Source organism: Ctenocephalides felis, unplaced genomic scaffold, assembly GCF_003426905.1.
Source record: "Ctenocephalides felis isolate EL2017-DRISC unplaced genomic scaffold, ASM342690v1 CF-g0.4_SCAFFOLD_01886, whole genome shotgun sequence".
Lineage (NCBI taxonomy): Eukaryota > Metazoa > Arthropoda > Insecta > Siphonaptera > Pulicidae > Ctenocephalides > Ctenocephalides felis.
The window spans coordinates 39696706-39717658 of NW_020538040.1; the positions used below are offsets into that span (position 1 = coordinate 39696706).

Below are 20953 nucleotides of genomic sequence, written 5' to 3' on the forward strand. Positions count from 1 at the left end.
TGGGTTGTTATCTATAAAGTCCAGTCGTTTAAGAAGTTAGCACAAAAGCTCACAAGAATTGTTAAGTTACCATTATCTCCAGTGGCAATAATTTCCTATGCAAAAAGCACACTCCTGCTACCCTACGCACTGGATAGTTTATTCGATGTAAAATGAAAAACTGCAATATATAACATTGTCGAATACAAAACGATTGTCCCGGTTAGTCTCCTTCGTGGAACTCCAATAACCAATAACAACTTCATAAACATCTCCGTAGCCACTAAATTTATGTAGCATTACATGTCGTATTTTCATACGCGAGTCAGTTTGTATTATTACAAACATTGCCCGAATAAGATATTAAACGAGCACATTTCTCACATTGCATGACGGCGCATAATGTATAACGAAAGATGGTGCCGGTGTATCGGGTGCGTCGGGTGCATCTGGTGCCGTTGTCACATGCTCGAAATGAATTATCAGTTACGAGAGGTGATAAAGAATCTATTTAAATTGGTATTTATTGGTGTTTTCAATTACTAAATGCCAAGCTTTTTAGGTAGTTTTGCATATTTCTAACAAAAGTTGTAAAAAGCACACACCTAAACTTGTGATTTGTCGCTGCAGTGAAGTTAGAACCAGAATTTTCTGTGTGGAAATATATGAAAAATTTACTATTATTTTAATATATTTTCTATTACTATTAGTTTGATCATCTATACACTTGAGACATTGAATAAATTCAAAAGATACAGAAATATTTTTTTTTTCTTTATTATTTTTTTATTTAGCGTAATATACATTTCCATATCTCACTCAGGCAGGGGCGCTTGATACAAGAGATTATGGATTATGGTTTATATAAGATTGTCAAATATCTCCCTTCCGCCTTTTTGTATTATAAACCAAGAGCAAAAAAGCGGAAGGGAGATATTTGACAACCTAATATATATATATACATATATATTAACAAAGTCTACTAATCGGGCACAACATCAATAAAAAACTTAGAAACTCGATACGTTTCGGCTATAATCCTAGCCTTCATTCAATGGAAAAATTAATCTTAGTGTTGGATTGGATTAACTAATAAGATTAATTTTTTTTTAATGAAGGCATTATAACCGAAACGTAGGGATGTAAAATAAATTTTTGAAAGAAACTAATAAGGTTAATCTTTGTTTTAACTTTAAGTTTGTCAATATTTTTATTTTGGTAGGTAATTTGTTGTTTGTCTAGTATGATGTTTGTGTATATCCTGTTTTTTTCAATTGTTGTACATGTCTTGATTTTTTTTTAACTAAATAAAAAGGGGAAAAAATGAAAATGTACACTTAATATACATTTTTAGGATTTTTTAAATTTTTTTGTAATGAATTTGACCTAACAAATTACTTGTTAGGATTGAGAATCTGTTTTTACAAGTCTAATTTCTTATAAAATTTTAATATGTAACGTTAGACCTTAAAAATTATGCCCAAATTATCATTTTCAATTGTGATCAATTAATATTACTAAATTTTATCCAAATTGAAGTGATTTATTTCACTGAAACATTTATTTTATTTAGACAATTTTCATAACATTTGGCACTGCTATTTATAACATTATTTGTAAACGATATTTGGCAATTTTATATTTATAAAACTTGAAATCTAAACTATAACTTATTTTGTGGCATTTTATATATATTATTAATTTGCTGACGTTGTTTTGAGGTTAAAACTTTGTTGTTCCAACTAAGAGGTTTCAATTTTGATACTCGCTTCGTACAGCCTGATATCAAGCAGTAATGACATCTTAAAAATATCGATAGATATATGTTTCTAACAAAGTGAAAATTGCCTTTGGTCGGCATTGCTGCATCAATTTAAAAGTCAGTATTAGAAAAATTCTGGTATTAAAAATGTATCAGGCCAATTTTCTTCTAAAGTTGACTTATAAAATGCTACTTAGTTAAGAAGTATCACAATAATTTAACAATACGTAATTCTGAGTGCTATTCCAAATAAAAAGTCAATAAACAATATGTTCTTTCACTATGATTGTTTTAAATTTTTCATTATTTTATGAATTATTGTAGATGAACATTAAAAAAAAATCCGCGAATAAATAACTCTAATCATTCCATTCGTCCTTTACAAAACGCCTTCTAAAAATAAAGCTCTACATACAGAATACTGGTGCACGTTTTTATTTACCGACTCATAACTCAATATTTAAATCGAAATAATTACTTTCGATACAGATTTCCTGAATAATTTTATATTGTTTCTTCGAAGTATTTTCATTATTTATAAGTCGATGAATTTATATGTTTGTTTAAGAGCGAGGTGCAAGTTATGTGGCACGTTCTGGTGTAAGTTGGATTCGCTGCACGGTTTCATGATTCTGTTTTATTTATTATGAAACCCATACAATGTGGACGACGTGTTGCAGAACAATTTTTATAAACCACCTGTAGTCGCAATTATTCGGAATAATATATAATAAATGCGAAAATTGTCTTGAAAGTAATAGATCGAGTTGTGGCACTTACTAATTTTAGTAACTCTATTTTTATATTTAGTAACTCTATCTAAAATATCTTTAGTAACAAATCTATTTTCTTATTTTCTTTTGAACACAAGGATTAAGGAACTAAGGCAACTAAAACACTTGTCCTATCTCTATGTGATGAAGTTTCAGTTCAATTTCTGTAAAACTGAAGAATTTTTAATTGATGCAGCAATGACAGGCAGAGCTTTTTTCACCTGAAAACACTTTGCTATCTATATTTCCAAGTGAAAACTAATGTGTCTACTGCTTGACATCAGGCTGCTTTAATTAAGATCCCTTAATACTGATGAATTTGTAATTGACGCAGCAATGACAGATAGAGCTTTTTTTATTTGGAAACATATTGTCATCTATATTTCTAAGTGAAAACCAATGTCATTACTGCTTGACATCAGGCTGTTTGATTCAGATCTTTTTGCTCTAGCTACGAGTGAGCTAAAATCTAATTTAATTCAAATTTTGTCTACATTAAGGCCACAGGGTTCGACAAAGCGTTTGACAAACCTGAAGAATATGGAGTATAAATAATAATAATAATATGAAATAAATTTAGTAGTACAATAAATTTGTATCAAACCAGAGTTTCAGTGTTTATTACAACCAGCTGTGATTCTTTGGTTTTGGTCATAATTACGTAGTGACTTAAAAAATATTATTTTATTGGTTAGCTTCGTTAGAGTTATGATTAAAAAGAAAGTCAAATCTCTATGAAAACATTTAAAAGGTAAAAAGTGTTGTTGTACTAGCCCAAGAAAATAGTGTACCAGATATTGTATATGAAGAATTATTTTTTTAGAAAATGTGATACGATACAAGAAGGTACGAAAATAAATGGTAATTAGAATAAAAATGCAAAAACTTAACTCTTCTAAAAAAAATTTCACATACGAACAAAGTTGGCAGGTATTATATGTAAATAGTATTATATATAATAACAAACATATTTCGTAAATTATAAATAAACTACATATTCTAATAATATTAGCAAATAACTTGAATCTTACAGAGCATAGATTTATTTTTGAATGTTGCTCTCAAACATGCAAATAACACAAAAATAATACTACTTTATATTACAAATAATAATCAAAATTATAAAATTTTTACATTAAAAAGCTCATAATAGTATTTTGTGATGACTATAATGACAAGTGTAAGCATATGGGCAGCTTTGGAGAGACGAATAGAGGAAATATTAAATAAAAAATCTATGGTATATTTTTATTCTATTTTTTTATTTTGCTATGTATATTAGTGAAAATAAGCTTAAAACGCGTCGTTTTAAGTTTTACATCATAGATCCATTTTATTCCTATTTATAAAAAGTTTTCACAATCGTTATAAGCACTAGCACTGTCACGTAGTCGCCATAAATAATAACTATTATGCATTCGAAATTGGTTATATAAATGCCCAAGGACATTTGTAGGTACTCGCGTATAATGAACCATTCTAAATACATTTAATATTGGCTTTGTGAGACAACAATTATCGCAATGTGTTTGTCAATACATGAGGAAACGGGCGCGGCGAACTCTCGAATCACCAAAAGTTTAGAAACATTTTTTAATAGTCCTTAACAAATACGTATTAACGCCCAGTTTATTAAAAATAACACATATATCTTTAATCATAGTTTTTTCTCATTAGATATTTTCAAAGATTAACTATTCAAAAATATGTGTACAAAAGCATTTCTCAAAATTTATATTATTTTTTGAGATATAGGTGTTTGAAGACTATAATTCTCCTTTGTTTCCTTCCTCCATGAAACTTTTTTCTCTTCTTCTTCAATAGGATACTTACGATTTCTAGAATTCTACTGCACCGATTTACTCGAAATTTGTACAGTCTTTTCTGTAAATTTCTCTCTTGTATGAACAACGATGATCTGCTAATTCTAATTTTTACATTTAAATAAAATCGAGAATATGAAAAAAGGTGTAAAAAAACTTTTTTTTTCAGAAAGCCTTTATTTTGTGATACGATAGCGACATTATTTTAGATTTATAAAATAAAATTCTTAGGATTATTTGGAGAGCTAAAAAAATCATGGGTATCAGGTGCCAACTTTTTAAGATCCCCCACTTCATTACCTTCTAAAATTAAAACTATATGGCTATTTTCAAATTTTATATATTATTTATAATCTGAAGACATGATTTATTAAATTATAAAAATTATTGTTCGTCTTTTTCTTAACAGCCATTCAAACATCACATAAAATTTATGCCTCTAGACCAGAACATCTACTCAATAATTTCGGTTATAAAAATGCTCTCTACTCTGATTTGTAAAATTAATGATTATATTTATTAGAATATGTCTATAAAGTTTGACATAGCATAAAAATGAATTGAATATTTTTTACGAATATATTCAAATTACAATATTTCTTACCAAGTTATTAAAGCGCATGGCGGTTCTACTACATTAATTAAATCAATTATCTTGCACCTTGAGTTAGATAAATATTGCAAATATTATTTACAGGCATTTAATTCTATTACTGTAAAACTTTCATAAAACGATCTAAAATGTACTCCGCTCATGCTATAAAAAGTGATCAATTTTATGATTTTTTTGACTAACAATAACTTTATTTCAATAAAAAACTGACTCCGCAAAATGTTATTATAATTATTTTTATTGGTGTTTATTTAGGCAGCAAATATATGTGGTAATGACATATCGTCGCCAAGCATATGTAAATTAAACTTTTTTTTATATTAATAGCAATCAGAATATAAGCTACATTCTATGAGATATATTATAGATAAAATTATATAATTATAGATAAAATTTTACTGGATCCCGTTGGGCAAATTATAGTAATCAAATATATGTAATATATATTAAATATATGTACATCAAAATATCAGATATTTTATAGAGATTTTAACAAAAAGTATATGTTTACATTCCTGTGGGTTCCGTACCAGTGTTTATTCGTTAGACGGCGACGCGGCGCTTATACGCTTCGATATTTTGTCTCTATGCAGTTAAAACAGTTCTTTGCTTTGAAAAAAAGTTCAGAATTTCCAAAATATTTAAAAAAAAATTTCTTCAAAGTCTTTTTTTTTTTCAAAAAAAGTAAGTTTTTGTCAAAAATTTATAGTTTCTCAAAAATCTAATTTTTTCATAGTATTTTTTTTACAAAAATGTTAATCTTTTAAAAAAAAATATTTTTTGGTACGGGAAGTTCCAGTATTTTGCCTTAAGTCACCCCACTAGTTTTTGTTAGTCTCCTAAGTTCTGGCCTATGAAACTTGCGAAAAAGTGAAATTTTATTTTTTTGGTTTCTGGACTGTAATCTGTAATTAAATATGTGGTCAAAATCAATACGAACACGTGGAATTTGATTATGGATGTATTGCAGGAAATAAAACGAGGGCCTTATCTAGCATATCACCCTAGACAATATTAGAATTTAATGTATTCATACGCACATCACACCTAAGTCATAAGGAAGTCGTTTATTTTTTTCAACTTTATAAGATAGTATACAAAAATTCAAATTAAATTTAACATCTAATTTAAATTTAATTGAATTTAACATCTAATATATTAAAAAATTAAAAAAAATAAGAAACTTTATACAAATTCATAAATTCCGGCAGAAAGTGTCCAAGTACATTCTGCGCATGCGCCAAAACAGTGTTCGACGCATGCGCAGTATATTTATTGTTAACAAAATAGTAACAAAAAGAAGAAACGTCAAATAAAAGTCAAACAAATAGAGAAGTTGAATCGTTTCCATTGTACAATAAATATGGAGTTAAATTCTTGCACTCATTCCTTTATGTTGGACGTTGAATATTTTGAACCGGATGAGTTTAGTTTCATGGGATTTGCGAAAATTTTAAGGGAGGAGGCAAGCCTGGCGCCTCCGGAGATGACTGAAGAGAACTTTCCTGGCCTAACGAGCACTGTAGTAAGAGTCGCAGTGCAGCAGATTAATCAGGACAAAGTACAGCAGAATGATGCACCTCCGGAGATGACTGAGGAGAATTTTCCTGCCCTAAAGAGCACTAGGGTGAGAGACGAAGAACAGCACAATAATCAGGATGAAGTTCAGGTAGAAAATCTGGACGAAGGGAACAAAATTAACAAGATGAGCAGGAGGAGAAGACGTGCTCAATTGAAGGCGCAGCGGCAACAGCAGCAGGAAGAAGCAGAATTTGGACAAGTAGGAGAAGATGGACAAGTAAAAACAACAGGCCTGACGAACATTTCTCCATGTGTCAAAAAAGAGTGTGGCTCGTTGACTACTGCGACAGAGGTACAGGAATGTTTACCACCAATGGAAACGGCGATTTTGGGAATCACAGAGCGGAGGAGCTTTGAACGGACAGGAGAAATTGTCATAAAAAATGAACATGTACGTTGATAACGTTGCTAATTTTTTCTAGACTGTGATAAAGACTGTGATAGAGACTTTCATCATATTTTTGTAAAATATATATACTTACTGTTAGATTAAAATATTAAAATGTTATGACTTGTTTGTTTTTCTCCACAGGAATATTCATACTCTCAGATTGAAGCTCAATATCAATGTTTTAATTATAGGTGCTGATTCAGTCGGCATTTACTATTTAATTTTAAAAGATTTGCTAATACCTTGACAAATAATTTTTTTTTGATACTTTGGGAATAATTGAAAAATACTAATAAGCAAGTAATAAATGGACTAAAAATGTTTCATCTGGTACAAGTAATTGTAACTTGGCACGTAAACAAAATCTCTTTTCAAACTTCTTGTAGGATAAGTTATACTAATCGCCAAATTATAGAAAATGAATTTTTTTTATATATATTTACGTTTCAAAAGCTTCTGAACATTTTCGCATACCTCATAAGAAGGATGCGTGTACGGTTATAATTTTTATTCAAGGTAAATTTTCAAAATAAATTAGATTAACTAGTGGGGCGCATGGCATCGTGCCTTAAGGCAAATTTCTGAAACTTCCCGTACCAAATTTTTTTTTTTAAAAAGATTAACATTTTTGAAAAAAAATTTACTCTGAAAAATTAGATTTTTGAGAAACTATAAATTGACAAAAATTTACTTTTTTTTGAAAAAAAGACTTTTTGAAGAAAAGTGTATTTTGAAATATTTTGGAAATTCTAAACTTTTTTTCAAAGCAATCGTACTGCTTTAACTGCATAGAGACGAAATATCGAAGCGCGTAAGCGCCGCGGCGCCGTCTAACGGATAAACATTGGTACGGAACCCATAGGAATGTAAACAAAATTTATACTTATTGTTGAAATGTCTATAAAATATCTGATAATTTGATGTGCATATGTCTAATGATCATTTTTGACCGCCAGATGGCATTTTTTTTTTACTTTTTTTCACTAGATCTCTGAAACCGCTAGACCTGCCTTTATGAAAATTTTGTACGCTCCGTTCTCTTAAAAACTGAGTTACCGTTTTTGGCATTTTTTGCCCCATATCTTCAGAACGGCTAGACCTGCCTTCGCCAAAAACTATTCAGCACGTCTCCTTATCAATACAAATCGAATGTTTTTTGAATTATTCAAATCGCTTCATACTTGTTCCCGAAATCGCCGACCAAAATTTGTATCCGCACACACATACACACACGCACACACACACACACATACATCTATTTTTTTAAGGTATGCCAAAATATTCAGAAACCTCTGAAGCGTAAAGATATATAAAAATTTTCATTTTCGATTTTTTTGCGATTACTATAATTTACCCTACGGGAAGTTAAAAAAATGTATTTTTTTAAAAGGTAAATTTTTTCAAAAATTTCTTAATTCTCAAAAATCTAATTTTCAAGGTTTTTAATTTTTTTTTTTTAAATATTTAAATTTTCGGTACGCACTATGCCATGCACCATTAATTGATTAATTAGTTTTAGGTTAGAATTTTTTTTGGGCCCTTACTCCATGATCTATGTAAAATATAGTGTGTTGACTATTCCTTTTTTATTAATTATTAGATCCATACGTTTCGGTCCAATAAAAAAATTGATTAAAATATTTGGTGGGACTTACAAAAATCCGTTTGTACACATGTCACTACACTATTACTCTCTTACACTATAGGTAAATCCAAGTAATTAATAACTAGATCACTGCAACAATAGTTTAACTATCATATATGCACTATCAACTGAACTAGATCACTATCAACTGAATTGAAGTAGAGACCTCAATGGGCCAATTTTTCATTAATCTGTTTTTCATTAATGTGTAATATTACCGAAACAACACCAAAAATTTATTGCAATCCGAATGACTAATCAAAAGGTGCACAAATTTTTACATAATGTGTAGGCTTATGGTAAATACACACGTAACTATTTCGCTGTATAAGACTGAATTTTTACAAAAATACGTATTTTCTCCGTGCCCACAGGCTGTTAAAATATACTTAAATTAAACTTAAACGGTCAGACCTGTCAACTCACATAACCTAGAAATATCTAAACATAGATAAAGGAAGAGTATCCGAATTTGTTGGCTTGAAGTCGAGTGCCTTTTACCATAGGTATAAAAAGAGTACCCGCTATATACTGACATGAAAACATTTAAATAATTAATGCCATAGATAACAGAAGAGTGTGCTTAACGTAAGGATTAAATTTTTGAAAGGATTGAATTTTGTTTAAAAAGTATAGACCAGTAAACGATTGTTTACTTTAATTTTATTTACAAATCTTTAGCACTAATAGTATTGTATTATATAGACGGCTTTGAAATATTATTAAATCTCTATTAACAGTAGGTACATCATAACTCGTTATGATAATTAATTCTGTCAGATAGCAAACAAACTAATTAGTTATAGGTGGCATTTTGCCTTAAGGCAAGTTGCATGGGCTTTACGATACTTATATATATATATAATTTACTTAATAAATTGGAATTGAGATTCAAGTATTTATATAAAATGTTCAACTGCTTATTTTGAATATAACATTTCCACTTTCACCAAAAAATAATCAATACGATTTTCAATTGATATCTTTAAAACCTATTTATAATACCTGTATTTGTATAAATTAATTTGTTTATCGCATTATCTATTTCGTGCTCTAAAAGTGTATTTTATTCAAATATGCACGTCAACTGTAATCAATAGCTATACATGAATCATAGACCGCATTACATACGTTCGACAGAGATTTTGATCAGAATCGCTTAAGCCAGCGGTTTTCAACCTTTTTTGCATTGCACCCCCCTGCTCTAATAAAAAAATTGTTAAAAAAAATTAAATTTTGTAACTGTTTAATTTTATAAATACTCAACAGATATTATCAGACTACAAATAAATATGCAATATTATGTAAAAATATTACATGATATTGCAATTGAATTATATTATATTCATAAAAACTAATTATTTTTCGTTTATTTTTTAATAACTTTAAAAAAATGTTGGGTTAATTTCGATAATAGTATTCTGGAAACAGATGTACGCGCCCCCCTTAGAACAGCGTGGGGCTTCTCTGAGGGGGCGCGCCCCACAGCTTGGAAACCGCTGGCTTAAGCGCACTGGAAAATTGTTAATTTTATTGGATTTTTATAATTTAACAGCTTGTAGTAGGCCTATAACATTTTAATATGTTACTTCAGACTACGAAATTTACTGTAAGTTTCATCGAAATCGACAAAAAAAATTTCAACAGACCAGCAGATTTTTATCAAAAACCAATCAGCAGGGTTCCGAACCAATAACTTTGTAACGGTTTTTGAGTTTTTAAAATCGATTATGAATTGTGAACGTTGACGAAAATTTTTACACTTTCCAAGTAGTTACAAAGAAACGGCTTGTTCGATTGTCGCGCAAAACTGATAACTGCTAGTTATGATGTAACTTATCACGTTACATCAAATGGCTTTTAATTTCTTAAAATAGGTTTTTAAGAAAATGCCGACGAAAGGTCTTTTATCAAATTTGGTCTCATTTCATACAGAATGACCCAAAACGTTGAGAAAATATAGAATTATCACATTGGATTCTCCAATGAAAACAGATACAAATAGATATAAATTTTTATTAAAAATTAAACATTTTAATATATTTATTATATTATCAAGACTTACGCTCGGAAATATAGTGTTAGGGGAGGATCTACCATTATCTTTTCTGTGTATTTATTTGCACATTTCATTTTCATGCATTAGAAAATATATAACACCTGGCATGTTTTATTTAATATTTAAACCTTGGCTTTCAATTCAATTAATTTATCAGAATTTTAGATTAATCTATTCAAATAAATGCAAAACTTTCTCCGGTTTAATTTTTAACTTCCCGTAGGGCAAGTTATAGTAATCGCAAAAAAATCGAAAATGAAAATTTTTATATATCTTTACGTTTCAGAGGTTTCTGAACATTTTGGCATACCTTAGAAAAAATGGATGTATGTGTGTGTGTGTGTGTGTGTGTATGTGTGTGTGTGTGTGTATGTATGTATGTATGTACGTGTGTGTATGTATGTGCGGATACAAATTTTCGTCGACGATTTCGGGAACACGAATCAACCGATTTGAATAATTCAAAAAAACATTCGATTCGTATTGATAAGGAGACGTGCTGATTAGTTTTTGGCAAAGGCAGGTCTAGCCGTTCTGAAGATACGGGGCAAAAAATACCGAAAACGGTAACTCAGTTTTTAAGAGAACGGAGCGTCCGATTTGAATAATTCAAAAAACATTTTACTTGTATTGACAAGATGAAGAATCGATAAAATTTTCATGAAGGTAGGTCTAGCGGTTTCGGAGATATGGAGGAAAAAGTAAAAAAACGAACCATTTGGCGGTCAAAAATGATCATTAGACATATGCACATCAAATTATCAGATATTTTATAGAGATTTTAACAATAAATATACATTTTGTTAACATTTCCTATCGGTTCCGTACCAATGCTTATGCGTTAGACAGCGACGCGGCGCTTACGCGCTTTATATTTTGTCCCTATGCAGTTAAAGCAGTACGATTGCTTTGAAAAATAGTTCAGATCTTCCACAATATGTCAAAATAAAGAAAATAATTTTTTTTTTCAAAAAAAAAAAAAAATTAAAAAAAAGTAATTTTTTGTCCAATTTATAGTAAATTTTTTTCAAAAATGTTAATCGTTTTTAAAAAAATAATAATTTTTGGTACGGGAAGTTCCTGCAATTTGCCTTAAGGCACGATGCCTTAATTGCCTTAAGACAGAATTCCACTTTCAGCTAGTTTGTCTGCCAGTTTTCTTTCTCATGCCCTTCGAACAGTCTGATGTCTCGCGTGTATTGGATTTCTTCTTTCGGTCTCATGAAATTTTGTTCACATTCTCACATGATTAAGTGCGAATCATAAATAAGATTCACGACACAACATCACATCAGTCAGTACCATAATAAATGATATGAATGATTGAGTAATTGTTTATTGAATAATTTATCATGGTGCAATTTGTTACTTTATTATTTTTTTTTACATGAAACCATTTGTATTAATGACACATCGAAAGAAATTTATGTTGTCTTAATCATAATATTTTGATGTATAACTCTAGTATTTTATAATTTTCAAAAAAATAACTGAATAATACTGAATGAACTGAAAAATAAATGAATGAACTTTTTAATATTCATAATTGGGCAGGGCGGGGCACAAAGGTATAATTTAACTTTGAGCAATTATATTGTGAAAAGCAAACCAATTATATCACAACAAATAACACATTTCAAACAAACAACTATCTGACTATGTTACCATGCTACGAGTAATTCATCTTTGTAGAAACGTGTTTTTTTGCTGTTTTCCAAACATTTGTCACCTGGTCCTTTTTACCCCATAGGCGAGGTATAATGGGACGTTAGGGGGAAACAGGTCCAACGTTTCTTTTTTTTATTTAAATGGGATTTTACGAAATAATAGCTACATTATTCAACAAATGCGAAATATAAATTTCATGGGTACATTTTTTTATAGATATAACATTGTATATAACCTTGATCTGGTATTTGGTCAGATGTATTCTTCAGCAAAGTTGAAATAACTATTTATTCAATTTATCTCCAGTAAAATTACTTTCATTAACTTGATTTACTTTTTGTTAATTATTTTTTATCGTTTACACCTTTGCTAGGGTAAAAATTCAATTGGTCTCTTGTACCCCACCCACGTGTAAGCTTTTATATAGGTTATATAAAAAAACTGTTGAATCTAGTTTAAAGTTAACAATACATATTATAAAACAATTAAATAACGTATATCTAAAAATTATATTAGGGTCTCATAAACTAAACTCAGCTCACTACAAAAAAAACAACAAAGAAAGAAAATACTTTTCTTATGGATTTTCAAACCTTGGCTTTTATCTTCTGATGGCGACATCGTAGCAATCAAGGTGATGGCTGGTTAACATTTTTCCCTCTACTTTCAAATATTGTTAATTCTTATCTTTACTTGTTTTTGAGATATTGATAGTGGATCTTTAAGCCCTGCTCTACCCTATATCAGTAAAAACAATTATTTACAATATACAATATAAATAGATACAATATAGAAGAGAATTTTTTATATTCATTTATGCGTTCTTTATATTGTATTTAATTTGGTTTTAATAATTACTCAGAATAAAATCATAACCTTTATGAAAGAAGTATTCCATTATGAGAATATTACTCTAAATAAATTTTAACCCATAAAAAGCAGCATTCTTAAATTTCAATAATTGCTCAGTGTCAACACTTTTGGCTCTATGTATTTTAAGATATGCAATTTTGATTTATAGTAAATAATTAATACTTTAATTAATCTTTATAAATTTGAAGAATGTTATACTTGACACATATTGTGTTGAATTTCTAAGAGGTGATAAGTAAAATTTTAACTAGTGTATATTAAGGGTTTTGTGACAACGATTTTTTAAAAGCGTTTTATATATTCAGATTATACAATAAAATGATTTATTAAAATATTGTCAGTAATTAAAAAATTACTATAAAGCCTGAGTCAGAATGAAATTTTTTTTCCTATATTATTTTCTTATATTATTGTTATATAACATATACCTCATTGTCAGGAAATAAGTAAACTTGGCAGATGCTTCAAATTATTGATTAATTATGCCAGTAATTACTTATTTCCTCACATTATTATAAATATATCTCGGTATCATTTACTATAAAAAATTAACTCATTATAATTGAAAATTAGTTGTCTGCAGAATTCGATTTTGTATCAAATTGTATAAAATTTGCAAAAGACTATCGGGAAATGATGATGAACGGCCATAAACGGCGGACATCATATGCCGCATTCATTGTCAAGGCGAATGATTGAATGACAAGTTATTACGCAAATGCTTGCGATCTCTTATGAGAGCTTTTAATTGAAATTCCCTTTCGACGGCAGAAGACAGAAGGCAGAAGGAAATGGTGTCTTTGAAAAAAGGAAATATAATAGAACATCTAATAGGAAGAAGGATTAAGGTGCATTGACATCAGAGTTGGTAATAATAGTAGTAATAAATAATAGGTAATACTGCCCTAGGGTAGGTCCGTGAGCTGACTTAAACTCCAACTCGATTCTGAGTATTCTACAGTTGGTAGAAAACAGTTTTTTGTAGGTATATACAGGGTGGTTCTTAATATGAATGTTTTAGAGTTTCCTTATTCTCATGGACTCAAATGCTTTCAAATTGATAAAAAAAGAGTGCGCGTAAGGTTCACACGCGATTGAAGTAAAACTCATTAGCTATTGTACAAGATGGCATTTAAGTAAAAATTAAATACATCAAAGAGCAATTTTGAATAATGTTTATTAGTAATATGGTAACACTCGTGATGCACATGTTTATTAGTGTCAACCATTATACACATTTATATAACGATAAATTATAAATTATATATTTATAATAGCATTAAAAATATGTATAATATTTAAAAACAATAATGTAATTAGAGTCATACTTCAAATATGACATGATCGGTTTGTCATTGTAACTAGCATTTAGAAATGAACGTTCATTAGAGAAATGAAGTAATTGCTGATCAATAAATTCTATAATATTCGTTCACACAGGGGATTATGTCAAACAACACCTAAACAAATATTGTTTTTGCAACTTCACTCATCATGTAATTGTTATTGAAGAACTTTATGTAATTAAAATTAACATACATTCATTGACTGATGGTATTTTTTTACTTTTTCGCTGGCGATATAATCTTAATCTTTGAACAGCTGTAATATTTGTTTTGCCTAAAAAATATTTTCCATTTCAATAACTTTGAAGATTTATAGAAACTACGAATAATATAGAAATTATTTCAATAAAATGACGAATCATTGGCACTCGACTCTTATCTTATCTTATCTGCCGTAACGCACTTCCGTTGCATTTGTACGGATTTACACCCTAGTCGGGCCTAAAGAAGTTCTCTGAAAGTTTTAGCTCTTGATATTAACTCTAACATAGTCCGCACTCAACCAAAGTTTTCTGGCTCTTCTTCCTAAGTAAATACTTATTTTATGAAATATATTAAATTTTTATTGTATTTTTTTATTTATGATCAAAATGAACAAATGCAATGTTATTATCAAAATTTTTATTCAGTTGTCCCTAAGTTATAAGAAAATGGAATTTTACTCATGTTATTTCCATAGCAATTTTTAGAGAATTTTTTTTTATTTTGGAAGCATTTGAGCCCCTGCGAGCAAGGAAATTCAAAAACATCCATATTAAGGACCACCCTAATATATTATAATTCTGGGTCATATCCGTCTACATATTCATTTACACTTTTACACAGTAGGAAAACTTATATAATTAAATACATAATGAAATGCATTTTGCTGAAACACTTCTTAATCACTTGAGTATTTAAATATGATTATATTAACTTCCGCGTTTCTGTTACCCATTTCATTTAAGTTCTTGTATCTCATTGGCAAATAATGACATTTAAGAGAAGTTTTCATGGTTATATAAATGCGAATAGAAAAAAATAATTACATCTTATCGAAATGAACAATGTAATTTTAAATTGAATGCTGAGATCAGATATAAGATTTTTTATTTGGACTTCAATTTGATAATTAGCAGCTATATGCTATGCTCATATAGTAAAATTGTATACTTTACTTACCTATAACATTGTTCTTTTACTAAACATGTGCTAGTTTTGAAAGTGAACAGCAAATTGGACCTTTTTGCCCCGCCCTATGTTATAAATTTTTTTAGAAATAAATTATTAGATTATAACTTAATATTAGAAAATGATTCGAATTATCTCAAAACCTTCTGTATATCATACAAAGTGTTTTCTTTCTTTTGGCATTTAGCCATACGAGCTTTTATTATGCAAGTGGAGCATCGGTAAATTCTCGGTAATTCTCAAAATGTTTTTCTTGAATTAAGTCGTGTAGTTTCTCACTGCGATTTTATCAAATTCTGAAGTGTCTCATCTCCAGAATTCGGTTTCAAAATTACTTTTTATTTGTGCCTTTTTCGGTTCTCGAATAAAGATGAGCTGCTATTTTCGGCAAATTTAATGCAAGTATTCAGGTTCTTGCATATAATTACGATATTGTTATTTTAATGGAATACCATATACAATTTATGCATGAATTTTGTCCGAACCAGTTCAGGACAAAGTTATCAATACATTATATATTAATATTATGTATATATATATATATATATATATATATATATATATATATAATCAATGTTTAATATTATACAAAAATCAGTTCTATTCGCATATTATTCAAGATACAAAATTAATTCAATTATTGTCGCTGAGTGAGCAAATACGTCTTTGATTGTATTATTTACTTGCAATGTGGCAGTAGATGTTTTTACTTAACAAAAGACAAAGAGTTGTTTTAATGAAAGTTTTTTGTACACAGCAAGAGGAAGTATTTAATAATAATTAGAAATTATTTGCCCCACGATATAATTATCATTACTGAATTATTGTGAGCAGAAACAAAGTGATTCTGTTAAACTACATGCTGTGATTTGCATATGCATTGTCATGTTCAATTATAAATTAATTAAAAATGTTGATTTATGTGAAAGAAATTTAAATACTTAATTGCCACTTGCGATCTTGTATATGTTTGTTCAGTTGACGGCTTTAAGTAGATTTATAAATGGTTATTTGCATTTTGATATCTTCTTTCGAGTATCAGCTAACATTGTGTATTTATTAATTTCTTTGAACAACATTTAAAATATCGTATATTATTTTAGACATATGCAGATGGCATTTATTTAATTTATTGAAGATAGCTGACTCTATTTATTGCATACTTCGGCCATATGTAAAAATGAATATATAATAAATAAAAGAAGTTTAAAACAATGTTTAATTTAAAAACGTGTAAGTGATAAACATGAAATAAAATCACTAATAAAAAAAACTAATCTTTCAGTTTGTATAGTAAACTACAGTGAAAAATTAATTATGATACAAGGGTGGTAGCTGACATCTATACAACATATGATCTAATATACGTAATTATGTAAAATTATAATACTCATGATGTACATAAAATAGTGAATTTCTTGTGAACTTTCGCACTGTAAACAATATTTGTTGTTTGATTTTTTAAAATTTGCTAATTGATAAGTATGACAATATCTTCGTACATTTGGTCATCCTTATATATGGTCCATAAGATATAGTTTTTTCTATTACAAAACAGGAAATGCTTTTTTTATATTGAAGTTTTCAAATATGGATTATTCCCGAATAACTTCCCGTAGGGCAAGTTATAGTAATCGCAAAAAAATCGAAAATGAAAATTTTTATATATCTTTACGTTTCAAAGGTTTCTGAATATTTTGGCATATCTTAGAAAAAATGCATGTGTGTGTGTATGTATGTGTGTGTGCGTGTGTGTGTGTGTGTGCGGATACAAATTTTCGTCGACGATTCGGGAACACGTTCGATTCGTATTGATAAGGAGACGTGCTGATTAGTTTTTGGCGGAGGCAGGTCTAGCCGTTCCGAAGATACGGTGCAAAAAGTGCCAAAAACGGTAAACTCAGTTTTTAAGAGAACGAAGCGTCCGATTTTAATAATTCAAAAAACATATTTTGAATAACAGTCTTCAAAAAAAACGTTGATGATTATGTAATGAAAAGTAAATTTATTCTGATTCTTCTCTATACAAAATTAATATAAATTAATAATTATAACCACGTATTTAGTCATTTAGTTACTCAATTTCAGCCCCATCTATTTTAATGCATTCTAAAAATTTGTATTGAAACTATTAAAAATATTCAATTCTGCATTTGAATTTCAGCTAATATAATTATTAATTTAATTTTAACAATATTAGGCAATTTTATGTATTATTGTTTTTTTATCATATGTATTTCACAATATTTAGATTGCGAAAAATCAATTTAATAAAACTTCATACATAATTTTTTATTTTATATCTTAGTCTATTACATTTTTACATAATTTTTTGCGCAAAGTGCCGAGAGCTATTTTCATTTAGAAAGATATTTTTATAACTATATTTTCAAGTAAGAATTTAGATAAAAATCTATTCGATGAGAACATGATAACTTCGATAAATACATAATTCTGCAGATAAATGTATCAAAAATTGATCTAAAATAAAGTTTATTTTGAATGTCACCACGTATCAACAAGGGGGAGGGGGTCCAAAAAATCCTTAAAAAATCGATCACGTGATTGATGGACGCCTCCTGAGTTTGACTCACTCGATATTGGGATTTAATTTCACTCATTTAAGATTAAGATTTATACGAAAGATGTTTCAGTTTCAAGAATTCTGTCTGCTAGTTCTCGCTATTGCACCCATGTGTTGATAACAATATGAAATAATTCATTGCTCAAGAACCATCGCATCGTAATTAGCAATATTTATTATCTCATTGAGCATTTAATGTGACCCGTTAAACTCGAGGAGATGATCTTTGCTTTCTAATCAAAACGTAATTGTGTTGACCTAACACAGAAGATCTGCCTAAGAATATGCACAAATGTTAATTTTAGCACATTAGTATCCACTATCCACTATCCAGCGTCCGCGGAACTTCTTTGCCAATCGTCTATCTATTACCTGTTTTATTGCTGGCATTTATGAATCGTACTTTAACAACAAGCTGCTGTTTCAAAACATCTAATTAGAATTAACTGAAAGCTGCAAATTTTGACAGCAGAACTACGACTTTATGAACTATGAATAATTATTACGGAATTCATTGATGGACGTGAGGATTTTGTTTGAATTATACATGAGTTGAATTCAAAGAACAGCAGGTAATAGATCATTAATCATTAAAAGGGGTTCTATGATTTTTTAACGATTTATGTATTTTGCAAAATTGAAAATCTGAAACTTTATGTTATTAATATATTGTCAAATTATCAGTTTTTATTATTTCTGTAATATATTATAAAGGTAAAATGGTCCAACACCTATATCTAAAAAAAAAGTAATGTTAGGATGTTTTTTGACAATACTTGAAAGTAAAGGAAAAGAGCTTTTTTGTGTCCATCATCTTAAATCGAGCAACGTTGCTATCAGGAGATAAACGGCCAAGTTTGAAAATTTAACAAAGACATTTTCTTTCGTTGTTCGTTTTTTCCTTTATTGTGAACACTGTTGTTTACTTTACGAGACCTTAATATAATTTTTAAGTATACGCTATTTAATTGTTTTATAAGATGTATTGTTATTTTAAAGTTAGATTCGACAGATATTTTTATATAAGCTCTACAGGGTGTCCCAGAACTTAACGTCAAGCCGAAAAAAGTAATATAAACATTATCTGTCCTGCAAAAAAATAGAAAAAAATCTAACGTTGTTTCGAAATTATGAGCTTTCAAATGCAACCTAGAGCTTTAGTTAAATTATGTCTATTTTTCGATTTTTGTGGTTTGTGGTTAGTTTTTATCAATTTTGTTCATTTAAATTTTAGAAACGTAACCGTGAATAACATTTCTAGAATCGCAGTAAAAAATAATGAGACAACTACCTCAAGATTTAGGGAATTAGGATTTCTTGTTGAACTATGAATTTATGTTTTTTAAAATCGTTTGAATTGGAGGCCATATTTTTAAAAAAATGTACTAAGGTTTGTTGGCAAGTTTCATCAAAAGTTGATAATCAGGATTTTATCATTGAAAAAATTCGAGAAAATAAAATAAAAACCTTACAAAAGTAGTTTATTTGGTTTAGAGATAGTATGATTACTTAAAATAAAAAATTGGACCTTTATGTTTCTCCTCTCCTATATATATTAACCCTTTCCACTCGGATGCCGCCAAAATTCATATAAATCTCGGAATTAGGGAATGGAAAGGGTTACAACAATAATTAGAGTTTGGCATTTTTTAATCAATTGTAATGAATCTTTTATTTAGATTTTTTTTTATCAGAAGGCAACCCAATGCTTATCCTGTTCTAATTGAGATGATTTTCCAATTTTTTTAGCAATGCACGAAAGGTCTTTTACTTGGAAACCTTGGAAATTTGATCTATATTTTACCACTTATCCCTAAATCCTGAATTGGTATTTTGGTATTGTTGGGATTTGAGGATATTAAACAACCACTAGGAAATATCTAATAAACTGCGTCTATACTGAAATTCCAACGACTTTATCAAGATCAAACTATCATTTCATAAGTCACATATGTGTTTAGAAATAAGTTCGACAAATATTTCAAAACAAAAATGCATTTTTATTAATTGTGATTAAAATTTATCGTTTCGCCATATCAAAGATAAATCCATTACATGTGTACAAATCTAAACAAATTATTTTTTATACATTTCTTCCAAGAACTGATTATCCTCAGGTATTATTTCGTGGGCTTACTCACACATGAACTTTCGCAATGAGAAGTGACCGTGTTTTTTAAGCGAAAATTTCGTGTCAAAAGTGAACTGATTATATAATATATTGCCGGATATGTAGGTCAGAAAGATATTTTTTTTGTTTTTAAATCTTTCGATGTATTTTACGATACGCCCTCAAGAATATGAAAAGTTCAATATAATTTAGTTTGAAGCTTTAATACAGTATTTAAACTTAATACATTTTTTGGATGAAAGGTAATAGTTAATACAGTGCAAATTTTTGTTCGTATTGTTATGGAATAGTATTACTGGCTACAAATTTGTACCTATAATTAAGGATATATTATAGAATTTTGTACATCTTAAAATTTTGCTACGAGCTAACAATAAGAAGTAAGAATTTGGAAAGTTACGAAATTAATTGGTACGACTATGATTGTGCTATATATTTAAATATATCCACATTATGCTATTATACTTTCAAAAAATACGTTTTAAATAAATATTGTTTAATCATCAGATGTCAAGCATAGTTCGTCGGTTTCACTTAAAAAAAAATACATAGCAA

At 28.9% G+C, this 20953-nt stretch overlaps 1 protein-coding gene across 1 annotated transcript in view; it reads left to right on the forward strand.

The window, feature by feature from the left end:
- Positions 1-6313: 6313 nt before the first annotated feature.
- LOC113374942 (testis-expressed protein 2-like) overlaps positions 6314-20953 on the forward strand; it is a 20540-nt gene continuing 5900 nt past the window's right edge. The window contains exons 1-2 of the mRNA XM_026614900.1: positions 6314-6922; positions 7064-7113. Coding sequence (XP_026470685.1) covers positions 6314-6922; positions 7064-7113 — 659 coding nt within the window. The remainder of the gene's footprint in view (positions 6923-7063; positions 7114-20953) is intronic.